This window comes from Pseudogymnoascus verrucosus (genome assembly GCF_001662655.1).
Source record: "Pseudogymnoascus verrucosus strain UAMH 10579 unplaced genomic scaffold scaffold_1, whole genome shotgun sequence".
Taxonomy (NCBI): domain Eukaryota; kingdom Fungi; phylum Ascomycota; class Leotiomycetes; order Thelebolales; family Thelebolaceae; genus Pseudogymnoascus; species Pseudogymnoascus verrucosus.
Window position 1 is genome coordinate 405,090 of NW_017263652.1, and position 12,569 is coordinate 417,658.

General features: G+C 52.8%; 3 protein-coding genes across 3 annotated transcripts; 1 reads left to right on the plus strand and 2 right to left on the minus strand.

Moving 5' to 3' along the window:
• Positions 1-2,801: 2,801 nt before the first annotated feature.
• On the minus strand, positions 2,802-6,328 carry SFP1 (split finger protein). The gene is made up of 3 exons (XM_018269672.2): positions 5,534-6,328; positions 4,238-5,404; positions 2,802-4,186 (listed from the first exon to the last, which is right to left on the minus strand). Exons 1-3 carry the CDS (start codon positions 5,851-5,853, stop codon positions 3,865-3,867), a joined length of 1,809 nt encoding a protein of 602 aa, XP_018135336.1. The 5' UTR covers positions 5,854-6,328; the 3' UTR covers positions 2,802-3,864.
• Positions 6,329-8,934: 2,606 nt separating this feature from the next.
• VE01_00140 (uncharacterized protein) lies at positions 8,935-10,240 on the plus strand. Its single transcript, XM_018269673.2, has 2 exons — positions 8,935-9,752; positions 9,818-10,240. The coding sequence occupies exons 1-2, from the start codon at positions 9,116-9,118 to the stop codon at positions 9,913-9,915; spliced, it is 735 nt and encodes a 244-aa protein (XP_018135171.1). The 5' UTR covers positions 8,935-9,115; the 3' UTR covers positions 9,916-10,240.
• Positions 10,164-12,562, minus strand: VE01_00141 (uncharacterized protein). The gene has a single exon (XM_018269674.2). It carries the CDS (start codon positions 12,550-12,552, stop codon positions 10,966-10,968), a length of 1,587 nt encoding a protein of 528 aa, XP_018135172.2. The 5' UTR covers positions 12,553-12,562; the 3' UTR covers positions 10,164-10,965.
• Between the last annotated feature and the right edge of the window lie 7 nt (positions 12,563-12,569).

A 12,569-nucleotide genomic window follows, 5' to 3' on the forward strand; every position in this document is an offset into this window, starting at 1 on the left:
CAAAACGTGCCCCCCTCTGCTTTCAAATCCCCTCCCCTCCTGGCTCTTGGCCCGTCATCCGCCCAGCCCTCCCCCCTCCGCCCAGCCCAGCCCACCCCCCCAGCGCCCATCCCTCCCCTCAACAACCACGGATTTATAATCCCGCCGCCCTACCACGCCGACACCAATCACTGCCGGCCCTTGGCACATACCCATCCCCCTTGGCAAACCAACTCCCCCCCTTCCCTTCCTCCAATCCACCCACCAGCCACCAACAGCCACACCCCTACCCCTTCCCAGCACATCCGCCAAGCCGAGCCTGACAGCCGAAGTCCACTGGTCTTCCAGAAGAACGCTAGAAGGCTTACTAGCGCTAGTCTTTGGTAGGCTTGGCGCCGGCGGTGGAGGGGTGATTGGGTTATGTAAAGTGGGTGGGGGGCGAAGGGGAGAGGAGAGTGGGTGGAGTGGGGGGGAGAGGAGGGAGGTAGGTGGAAGTACCGCGAGGTACCACTTTGTTGTTGCGCGTGGATGCGACGCTGCTGCTAGTTGGTAGTTGGTGGTGTTGCCAGGCTGGTGCTTGCGATGCGAGAGGTGAGCTTGCTTGCTGGACTGGACTGGACTTGGACTGCCTGGCTGTACCTTGCTCAGCTGTGGTCGGTGAGTGGCGTAGGGGTTCGGCGAGGGCGGTGGTATTGTTTTGGACGACCGGCGAGACGTCGGCGCGGCGATGGGATTACTGATCTCCCCATTCTCCCATCTCCTGTTCTCCGTCCTCCATTACGCCCAATTCCGCCCTCCCCGTCCCATCGCATCCCACCGGAGCCCATCCATCCTCCACCGCCCTACCTCACCGTCGCCGCCGCACCCGACAAACCACCCACCCACCAAGCAACACACCAGCCGCCCGCGTGCTAAACGTCGTCTGTCCCACTCTCAACTCTGGTAAATGAGCGCCGTCGTGCATACGCATCAGTAGTAGCAGTAGTATTAGTAGTAGTGGTAGTAGTTAGCCCAGTCTTAGCACTCGACTACAGGGCTTTGCATGTCTGTGTCCGTTAACTCGCGCAGTTGGCCCGCGCCACGGGAATCCACATCCACTCTGTTATGCACGGAATGTGTGATGTGGGCAGCGGTGGGCGGTGGTGGGCGGTGACGGACTTTACCGGGCCGGTTTTTGATGGGTAGGCGGCGGCGGTTGTTTGCTTGGTCCCACTGTGGTTTGGAGTACTCCTGGCTTTAGATGTTTATGTACTCTACTTCCTCAACTATACTATAGTTATAGTAGCCGACGACGGATACAGTATCCATAATGCACGCCGACCCAGCGCCCAGCACAATTTACGTCCCTACGAAACCCACCTTTCCACCAAAGCCACAGCAACCATTACCCGTCCCCCCCCCCCCAAGCGGGCCTGCTCGCGTGCGTCAACGCATCCAAAAATTTCCGGATGGGGAAATTCGTTCAACTCCAGCCGGGTGGGGGTGCACACCACACCACATCACGTACGACGTTGTGATCGGCCCCATGGGTTAATTGGGCGGGCGCGGACAGGGGTAAGGCACGCAGGGCGAACACTTGGCGGGAAAGTTATGGGAGATGAGATGAGGTGAGTTGAAGGGCGCGCGCGGCGCGTGGTGTGTTAGAGACGGGGGGGTAGGGTTTTCGGATTAGGGCTTCCCCCCCTTGCCCATTTCTCCGCGGCGTGGGATAGAGAGAGTGGGAGGAGAGAGAGAGACCGGCAGATACAGCGGCAGCAGCGGCGGCGGCGGCGTGGATTGCGACCCAAGGATACAGCTCGAGACGCCGTTTCGGGCGTGCCGTGACTTGACTTGTCTCCAGAGCCTGACGACGCGCATGCGCCGGTCTTTTCCAGATTCTGACTCGTGTCAGGGAAGACTGATATCACGTGCAAGAACGAAACACCTTGCGAGCTACCCTTACCTTAGCCACATCGCTCGGTGGCGAAAAAGTTGAACCGGTGCAGCGGAGGGCGGTGGCGGGTGCATTTGCGACCGCGTGGGAAGCGGCCAATGCGCTGAGGGTAGCGCAGGGCGGGATTCCGGTTTCTTGGGTCAGGACCGCCAGTCAAGTCGGCCAGAGCAATACGATGGCAGTCAAGTCAGCTTGGCTGTGTGGTATGTAAGTGCCGGTGTTGCGGAGAGGCCGGGCGGCAGACATACAATACATGCCTACGCAACTGTACTGTATGTACGTAGGTGTAGGTATGTGCGTATATGCGCAGCTACGTAAGGTGACTTAATTAATTATTGAAAGAGGCAGTATGTAGGTAGTTAGGTACGGGATGTACGCGCGCTATACATACATCATCCCTCCCAGCTGGGTATCTATCTTCGTAAGGGGTGCGTAATCGGCAATGTAGGTACAGTACTGTAGGCGGGCGGGAGGAGGTTAGGTAGGTGATAAAATAAAGAGAGGCACGTCATATGCAAATCCCGACCACCACCACCACCACCATCCATAGAACAGCATGCCGCACGGATGGTGATTCCCATTCCCATTCCCCTTCCCCTTCCCCTCACCTCGTTCATACTGTACCCCATACGTAGATACATGTAGAATGGTTCGGAGAAATCAAGGAAGTGCCAAGAGGGAACCACGGTGTCAGAGCGGGAGTTTCCATTGAATGATGGGAATGGGATGGGCGGGAAGCCACGATGACAGAGTGGGAGGTAATGATTTGATGGATGAATGGCATGGAATGGGATAGGACGGGACGCGCGCTCTTCTCGAAAGGTCGTACGTTGATCTGGAACAATTCCCGCTGTTTCGATTTCATGACAAGAACGCTATGGTGGTAATTCCCGCTGGTTCATTCATGGCAAGAAGGCTATAGTATGGTAAAGTCTATCTCATTGCATATTCGACCGCCGTTAAAATGTAGCATATTGTAGAGTGCACTCCTTGCCAGCCAACTAACAGCCCCCAGTCTAACTCCCCGCCCCGGACTCTAAAATAAATAAAGTAAAATAAAATAAACTCCGTCATTGATTGACCGAACCGACCCGTCCTGTTTCATTCCTCTCGCTGGCTCTCCCCAATCCCCATGACTCCTCTTCGAACAGCGATCCAAAAACATTCCAGTCTCCTTATTTCCCCCCCTTCTTGTCTCTCTCTCTGTCTCTTCCAACTTCTGCTAAAACAGACGTCGCAATGGTAGCATGCAATGCCCTTTATAAAAATAATCCACAGGAAGTGAAGATGACGAGGAATTGACGGAAAAAAGGCAGATAGATCCATGTACAAAAATCGTAATTACGCCGTAATGCGAAGTAAAAACCCCAGCTGGTGGCCAGACCGCAACTCTTCTCCCATAGCACTTCTTCAAAAGGAACAAATCCAAGAAACCAGAGCAAAAAGCAAGAAAAAGCATAGCAAGGAGGAGGCAAGCACAAAAAAACAACAAAGCGGGAAGGTAAAAACGTATTCGTTCAGTGTACTGTTTAAAGTAAAAAAAAAGCGCTGCACTTTTGGGTTTTTGGCGCTCTCTTGAAATCGTGAGTGAGGCCGGTAATTATAAAATCCATGACGAGGTAAGTAAAGGAAGTTTTTCTAAACGAAAACTCGGCTGAGCGAGTACATGTGTAGTGGTGGAGGGTAGGGAGAGAAGGCCATCGGGGCGTAAAGTGAGTGCATCGTCGTCGACCTTTATTGTAGCGTCGCCAGCTCTCGAGCGCGGCGCTGCGTGCCCGGGGGGTATCGTGTGATCTCGTTCGTTTGTTTTAACGCCGCGCAAATGCATGATGAAATGATGATGGCCCAAGAGAAGAAATAATGCAAGAAAACCGTCCGACGCCGTGGAGGAGCAAGTGTGTTGTTTTTTCGGGCCGAAGAGAGTGTTATGGGGTATCCGTCGCGGGGGGATGTCAGAGCATGCCTTCTTCGCCGATGCCGGGGAGGCCGGGGACGTTGACGTTGATGCCGCCGTTCATGTTGCTGAGGCCTGCTGCTTGGAGGTGGCCGTTGAGCTTCATCTCGGGGTTGCAGGGCGGGGAGTGTTGTTTGTGGTATTTGAGACCGTTCAGGTTCTTGTATCGCTTGCCGCAGACGTCGCACTTGTAAGGCTTCTCCTTCTCCATGCCAAGAGTTCCAGGATAAGGAGCGGAGGTTTCGGGGTTGACGATGGAGAATGTTCCGTCGCCGTTCTCATGTAATTGTTGGGTTTGATGGCCGTGGGTCTTGTGGTATCTAAAATCATATTAATATCACATCACGCATCGGGTGGGCACTTGAACTTACTTGAGACCGTTCTGGTTCTTGTACGCCTTCTCGCATCCAATAACAGGACAGCGGAAAGGCTTGTGCTCTTCTCCACCCATCATCATCGCTGCCGAAGCATTTCCAAATCCTTGCATTTGCATCATCTGCTGCTGGCGGAGTCTCCGCACGAGGTCGTCGTTATTCGCAAACTGGCCGTTTCCGAGTCCGAACTGCGCAAACTGCTGCTGGAGAGCCTTCTGGTTGCCAAATCCGCCATTCGGGCTAAACAGCCTCTTCGCAGGCTCGTCGATGCAGAGCTCCAGGCCCAAGTCGTTACCGAACCCGTAAGGGAAGTTCATATTGTTCGTATTCATGTTCATGTTCCCGATGTTGTTCATGTCCATATTCATCGTGTTGAAGTCATCGTCCAGTTCTGCTGGGGTGCCTGGTATGGAAATGTCAGGAGAGAATTTGGGATTATTTTGCTGGGAAAGCTGTGCGTTCAGGGTTGGCGTGTTGACAGATGAGACTGTCGGGTTGTTCTGGAAACCAAAACCTGCGGCGGAGGGGGTGCTTGGCTGGGACGTACGAAGGCCTTGATGTAACATTCCACCAGTATTGGTCATGTTATTCTGTCGTTGTTGCTGTCCAAACATCGACTGCGGTGCAACCGGCCGATTAACAGAACCATCCACTGGATCCATAGGGCCAACCGGGTCGTCCATCTCCATGTCTTCCACTCCGTCCATATCATCTCCCCCAGAGGGCTGGGCGGATTTCTGTGTGGGCGTAGCAGGATTAGACTGTTGGCGACGCATTTGCTGGATTCCACCGGTAAGTGTCGAGATTCCGCCGGCTGGCTTATTGGTATTGAATCCGCCATTCTGAGACCGTTGCTGCTGTTGCTGTCTCTGTTGCTGTGCTTGTTGCTGGACCGAGTTGGCCGCTTGTGAGGCGATGGCGGCTTTGCTGTTGGGTTGCTGCTGATCCCTCACTTGCTGCTGCTGCGCTGCAGTTCGCAGTGATTGTGGGGTCTGTTGGGCGTGACATTCTTCGTAATGTTGGAGGAGATCGTGGAGAGTTGGTAGTGTGTGGCCACAGCAGGAGAAATCGCGCATGAAATTCGCCTCGAGCTTTGGTAGGTATGATGACGAGTGATATGACGGTGACTGGTAAGGGAACGGCGAGGTGCCTGCCATGATAATACTGTGGAATGTCAGAGTCGTCCCCGGCCGCGGCGCATGCATGATTGGTATCGGACGAAAGGTGAGACACGGACTCGGTGATAAAGAGCCATTATAACATTTTGTCTCAAGAAAGAAGGGGTAAACTCACTCATCACGAATCCAAGATCCCACGGAGACGCCACCCCAGCTCATGCCGCCAACAAGGCTGCCTGCCAGACTCTCTCGTCGGGGTCGTGGGTCGAGGTTTCTTGGGTTGTTCATGGAAATGGGTTTCGCGGAGACGAAAGACTCCTGGCGAGGGCGACCGCCATTCTGATCGTATGCTGAGGCGCTCATGATTGCTGATGTTCTCGAGTCGTCGACGCCGGTGTTAAATCTTGCAGTCCCAGACTTGGTGCCTTGGGATGATGGTGACGATGAGGCGTTTCGTGATGGTGTGGCAATATCGATAGGTGATGTTGTCGTCATCGTCAGTAGTGCGAAGAACGGGGCTCACGGCGATTCAAAACAGATTCGGGTGAAGATAGAATATATCTACTTCGTCGTCGCCAGAGTAGAGGTGAGGTGAGGTTGGAAAGATAATAAATTCGACAGCGACCGGCAGCAACACTTTTGTTGGAAACCCACCAGGTGCATTCGACTATGCAATCTGGATAAACAAGTCGGAGCGGGCAGGGTGGTACTTTAGTGGTTATAGGATTAAGTACACAGGCGCAGAGTAGTTAGTTAGTAGTAGGTAGGAGGCGGATGGTGGGTGTGGGCTTTTTGGGTTGGGTAGAGTAGTAGTAGAGTAGAGTAGAGTACAGTACGGTACAGCGGCGGGCCATGGGATGAAACAGCCGTAGAGCGAGCGACCAAGTCAGTTCTAGTCGTAGTCCCAAAGTAGGCTCAAAGTAGTGGCAAGTAGTGGCAAGTAGACCCAAGAGAATTAGTCGAGTATTAGTTTTAGTAGTTTGGAGTATACATTTTAGTAGTTTTAGTAGGTCTGAGTTAGGAGTTATACGGTTAGTCGAGTATAGTTCTAGTATAGTTCTAGTATAGTTCGAGCAGAGTAGTGTATAGTTGAGGATAGTCGAGTATAGTCGAGTATTCTTAGTCGAGTATACTAATAGCTTTATTTTACTAACTACTCTACCTATTTACTCACCTACTTAGTCACCTACTTAGTCACAGTTCTCTAGTACTACAGAGTATGCAAATCAGTCCCAAGAAGAATCCCAAGTCGACGTTTACCACCATCGTCTTCCAGCATCGTTTACCAGCATCCCGTAAGCACCTCTTGTGTTAGCTGACTTAGCGTTAGAGTTACCCTCCAAGTTAGAGCCAGTTAACTGGTTTCCCGGCCTTTGCATTTGGTACTTAAGGGAACTAATTACGACCGTACCACTCCTAGTACCAGTACAACCACTTAACTCCTTGTGAGAAGAGCTTGGCTTTCTTGGACGGAGTATTCTCCGTAGACCGAAAGAGTGGCAGAGTACAGCACAGTATAGCACTATAGTAGAGTAGGGGATAGTTACCGTAGACCAGAGGAGACCAGAGGAGAGTGGGCCACTCCCTACTGGACTCCTGGATGTAGAGTAAAGGCATCTCCACTCTCCACTGCACTGGTCCTCACTCTAGTCCGCTAGTAATAGTACTTACTGTACGTGTTGGGTACTGCATGCACATGCAGACGGATGTGTGGTACAGACTGCACATGTACTTTCTCTGTATGATGGATATGCTGGCTCCTGGATGCTGGATGCTGGATGCTGGATGCTGGATGCTGGATAGATTGACGGTGGATGGACACTGTGGATTTCTGGGCGCTGGATGCTGGGTGGTGGACTGCACTACAAGGTAAATAGTCCGTGGTACAGTTCCTGGTTAACGGCAGGTCCTGGTCGATTCCTTCTCCTCTCATGTCAAACGCGCATCTATAATAAGCCCGTGCAATTATGTATGTATGACTCCCTTCGGCTGCGTCTGCACAACCAACACCACACAACAGCTTCTGGGGTCCCCGGACGAATCCCATGTTGCCGCGGCTTGAAGTCCGATTCGGCCCTGTTGCTTCTGTCACTTCTGTCACCGCTGTCGCCAGCGAGTGACGTTCACTTGAGCTCAGACATTGACTTTGAATGACCCCTGGTGGCGATGACCTCAGATATCGAAGTTGACCATCCCTCAGTGACGGCAGAACTCGATATGCCGTGTTGAGCAGCCAAGTGTTTGCCCCTTACAACCGCTTGTCCCGGAGTGTCTTACCGAAGTTAAGAGCCCAATCATGGCTCCAAGTCCTAGTTCCACGGGTAACCCAAAGTTCCACAAGGCTACTAGAGGTGTAGTAGACACAAGAAAGCCGAGTCATGGCCCATGCCGACGGCGGTACCATACATTCAGTAAAGTTAGTTAGTGAACAGAGCCATGAATTGGTTGAGTTTCTTTTGAGCCTAGACCAAAGGTTGCGCGTCTCCTCAAAACAATGGATGATATGCGCCGTATACAGCTTCTTCCACCACCACATGAAGATATTGAGGAAGTGGACACTTGATCTCCCAAGACTCCGTGAAATTGGTCGTAAGCTATGATGCACGGCAATGACAATAAAACACGCGAACGGGAGCTAGATCAACCTGAGCTAGAGCATATGCGTCTAGTTGCTTTCTGTGATTTGAAAGTTGAGGAATTATTCCGGCCGCTCATTTCTCATGAGACAAACTATGTTGACGGCCAAGAGTCAGACCGCAACATCTGACATTCTGTGTCAGCTGATACTCTAGCTTGACACGCGTGCTCCCCTTCTTTGGAACCCAACAACGATATATCTCGTGACATAAGGTAAAGGGATGAAGAGAAACGTCAACGCTAGAGCGGTCTGAAGATCCCCAAGATTCAGGAGACCCCACATATCCTGGACCCTCAAAATTTCACCTGGGACGACGTTCAACATTTTAACGGGGCCTGGATTCGAGGTTGGCATCATAGATCTGGCGATCTTGAGGTCCCATCCCGAAGCCTTTCTTCCGCATGTACGCACAGACGATTGTTTTCTTCTGTATTTCCATCAGATAACGCTTCAAAGGCCATCGTTGAGCTTAATTCCACAGCTTCAGGAAGATACCCATTTTTATATCACTGCAGCTTGATCTTGTGTCCAGAACTCTATACGAGTGTGCATGTTCGTAACATTACTGTTTCTTTCCGAGGCCCAGCCTATATTCTTATATTGTAGTCGTGTCTGGAATCCGTACCTTAAGAGCAGTTAATCCAGCTCTATACCAGCCCATTCCTTCGCTCACAGACAAACAGGTTCCCTATCAGCTGGCTCTTGGAACTCTTTAACATCATAGGAAGTACGATGGATGAAATACAGCCACATCGAAAATAATTAAATAAGCCAATGAAATATGATTTCTGGAAGTTGTTGCCGGCCACATCTGCCTTCGGATTACCTAACCGGTGGCTTCGGTGGAACGGGAGGTGTCCGTGCCCGCTAAACCTATTTAGTAGATATGAATTCTTACGTCACACTACAGTCAACACCTTTATTCATCAACATCCAGTCTTTTTTCCAGCATCTCCGCCAGAACTCCGACAAATAAATACCAGCTTCCCCCCCACTGCCCAGCAAATCCCAAGACAACTCATCAATCTGGGCAATAACAAACAAACATCAACGTTCTAGGGCGACATTCCCCATCCACCAATCGAACACCGATAAGATAATCACCACCACACATCAACCATGAAGGTCCTCACCAAAGAACAGGAGGAGGCTCACTACAGAGTCACCCTCAAAGGTGGCATGAAAGGTCTCGCCCTTGGCACAGCAGTTGGCCTCACCGGCCTCGGTCTCGCAAGCCGCCGCTATGCCATCATCCGCGGCCTCACCCTCCCAATGAAGTCCTTCCTCGTCACCTCGTCCTCGACCTTCTGCGCCATTATCGCCGCGGACCGCGCCTCGCGCGGATACGAATTCGAGAGCATGCCGAAGAACCTGTACAAGGACCAGGCGTCGCGTGACATGGCGATTGCACGGGAGAACGACAGCACCTTCGACAAGTTCAAGCAGTGGGGTCGTGACAACAGATACCCCATTGTGACAGCGTCATGGATTGCCAGTATGGGTGTTGCTCTGCAGTTGGTGCGCAACAACCCGTATCTGTCGAAGGCCCAGAAATTGGTCCAGGCGAGAGTTTACGCTCAGGGTCTGACCCTGGCTGTGCTGGTCGTGACCGCCCTCTTTGAGGTGGGAGACGCGAATAAGGGCAGGGGCAGATGGGAGACGGTTATGGTCCTTGACCCCAATGACCCTGAGCACAAGCACATGATCGAGAAGAAGATTCACCACGAGATGTACCCTGGAGAGGATTTGTGGAAAGGTAAGCTAATCCTACTATGCCGGAGCGGCGGATTCGTGTGTTTGAACCAAGCTGACAAGCTATAGATATGGTCGAGGCTGAGGAGCAGAAGATCGCAGCCCGCAAACTACAAGATGGAGCGGCAGCGGCAGCGGCAACCAAGCAGGCTTCCACTAAGAACTAAAGATATCGAAGTTGGAATATACGGAAAATACGGGAAACCCACGGCGATACCGCATATCTTCCTTTCAAGCGTGAACATTTTAACGAACACGAAGGCGTTGGGAATCGGGGCAGGGACGTCTGGAATGTAAATAGGGCAGCATCTTCTCTCTTTGGAGCATTTTCGGTTGGAGCAATTTTGTGCTCAAGCATTGTTAAATCTGTACTACTACTCTCGCGCCGGCATATGGGCAAAGGCGGCGATTGATACTCTCGCGAAACGCGATGAGACTGGGCTTTTATCAGTGGATAGATTAATTCGTTCATTTATTCAAAGACACCTTTTCCTCTCTTACTGTCCATAAATGCTCCCCCGCCATCCGTGCCACTCCAATTCCACCTCAAATGCTAAATGACCCCCATACCCAAGAAATCTTCGCCCCAAGTAAACCTTCACCGGTTCAGCCTCACCTCGCCTCATCATAAAAATTCAATCCCCAAATGATAAACAAAAGCTGCAAATCCCGAATCGCAGCATGATGATGCTCTGACGCATCGCATGTCTATCAGTAATCATGCACCCCACAAAACCCCGTTCCACCGAGCGGCTCAGTGCCTTCATCCGGGACCTCCCGAGTCGCCAAGCGCAAAGACTTTCACACCAACCGGGTGCGAATACGAGTACTCCCAGGCATCCGGCCGTTCCCGCCATGGCTTGCTTACAACGCAACGGGCTCTCCTTACGAACACCAGTTCTGGGCCAGGCTTGGAAAAAAGCTCCAGACCGTCTTATGGAGGGGTAGCATTATATTCAGTGGCACGTGCCAGCCGCGTGAGGAAAAACCATGAGAGGAGGGGTTGACGGTGGCTGATCGTCGTCGTCATAAACCCCGCCGGCGCCCGATGCGAAACTTAGAAACATGTGGTGAAATATATCTTCAGATTACCACCATCATTATACGTAAAATGCTCCATCCAGTCAACCTCCAAGATAGCCTCCCTCATAAGTCATATCCCCAACGCCCGCTCTCCCGCTGCGCTCGACCCCACCCCGACCCGCCGCCACGGCATCCTAGACATCAATAGTATAATGCGAGATCTGAGAGTAATAAGCATGCACCGCCAGCTCGAGGATATACACATCCTCGAACACCGTTACGCCGTCAAAGCCACCGATCACAAAAAGCCGACTATCATGTAGCACGGTGCCGTGGTATCCGCGCCCGCTCGGCGGCTCCCCGTAGATGATGCGCTTGTCCCACTGCATGTTGACGAGGTTGAGCAGCATGACCTCGTTGCTATATTCAACGCCGTCGTGGCCGCCAATGACGAAGAGGTAGGAGCCGACGATCGTGGCGGTGTGGGAGAGGCGCGGGTACGACACAGGGATGTTGACGGGCTTCCAGTAGAGCGTGTCCACGTCGAAAACCCAGACGTCGCGGAAGCACTCACCACCGTCGGAGCCGCCGAAGATGATTAGTTTCGCGCCGACCATGTTGGCGGTGTGGTAGCCGCGCGCTTTGGGCTTGATGTCACGGTCGGCGCGGAATTTGAGGTCGTGTCGGTCGCCGGTTGGGGAAGAGGATGTGCTGCTTGAGGGCGCGGAGATGAGCTTCCATGACATTTTGGTCACGTCCGATACGTCTAGGCGCCACACGTCGTTCAGGGCGCGCACGCCATCGCCGCCCCCAAAGACGTAGATTCCGTTGCGGTAGAGACACGCAGTGTGTGCTCTCCGCTTGCTAGGAGGGGTTCCGCTAATGACCGGCTTCGACCAGCGGAAGTTGACGGTATCTAGGACATAGACGTCGTTGTAGTATATGGGCCCGTCGCCTCCTCCGAAGACCACGAGTTTCTTGCCCACGGCGGTGCATGTCATGGCACGCAGGGGTACTGGGATATCGCCTGTGACAAGGGGCGAGGACCAGTAGAAGGCGTCCGCGTCAAAGACGTAGACTTCGTCGAAGCAAGACCGTGAGTCGCAGCCGCCGAAAATGTAGATATTAGAACCTATGGCGGTTGTCGTATGTGCGCGGAGTGCGGTGTGAGGGGCGCCAGAGGTGGGAGCGCGGGACCAGTACATGCCAGATGCTGGTGCGGGTAACACATCATGCTCTTCCTTCGTATCCGGCGGAGGAGGAAAGTATGCGTGCTTCCCAGTCTTCTTAGACTGAGACGGTGGTTTGGGGGTGGTGACTGGTGTGGTTGAGCTGCTTGTTGGCTTTCCCGCAATAGCAGACGTGGACCGCAACACCAACGGCCGACGTTCGCTGACAACCAAGCCGGCTGCAACTGCTGGGGATCCTTCCCGGACAATCGGACTTATAACAGGCCCGTTGCTCTCATGGATTGAGGCAGGGAGCTTGGGCACTGAGGCACCGGCTACGGGGCTTCTTGTGGATGCTTGTGATTGAGATTGTGAGCGAGAGCGGGGGTCTTTGCTGCTGCTTCCTTTCCGCTTGTCGGTACTTTTGGTTGATAGATGGCCAGGAGTATGGCTGCGTGAGGGGCCCTTGGCCTGAACTGGTTCTGAGTCTTCTGGGATATCGTCTGACCGAGTGTCCGTCGGAGATGGCTGCATGATCTTCTGGGATCGTATGAACTTCGTCTTGAGCGGTGATCGCGTCTTGTCCAGGGACTTTCGCTGGTCAGCCATCATTTCTCCCAACCCTATAA

Coding starts and splice junctions, on each gene's coding strand:
- SFP1 (XM_018269672.2), bottom strand. CDS start 5,853: ATGACGACAACATCACCTATCGATATTGCCACACCATCACGAAACGCC. Junction 5,405..5,533: donor GGATCTTGGATTCGTGATGA/GTGAGTTTACCC, acceptor GACATTCCACAG/TATTATCATGGCAGGCACCT. Junction 4,187..4,237: donor AAGAACCAGAACGGTCTCAA/GTAAGTTCAAGT, acceptor ATATGATTTTAG/ATACCACAAGACCCACGGCC.
- VE01_00140 (XM_018269673.2), top strand. CDS start 9,116: ATGAAGGTCCTCACCAAAGAACAGGAGGAGGCTCACTACAGAGTCACC. Junction 9,753..9,817: donor TGGAGAGGATTTGTGGAAAG/GTAAGCTAATCC, acceptor GACAAGCTATAG/ATATGGTCGAGGCTGAGGAG.
- VE01_00141 (XM_018269674.2), bottom strand. CDS start 12,552: ATGATGGCTGACCAGCGAAAGTCCCTGGACAAGACGCGATCACCGCTC.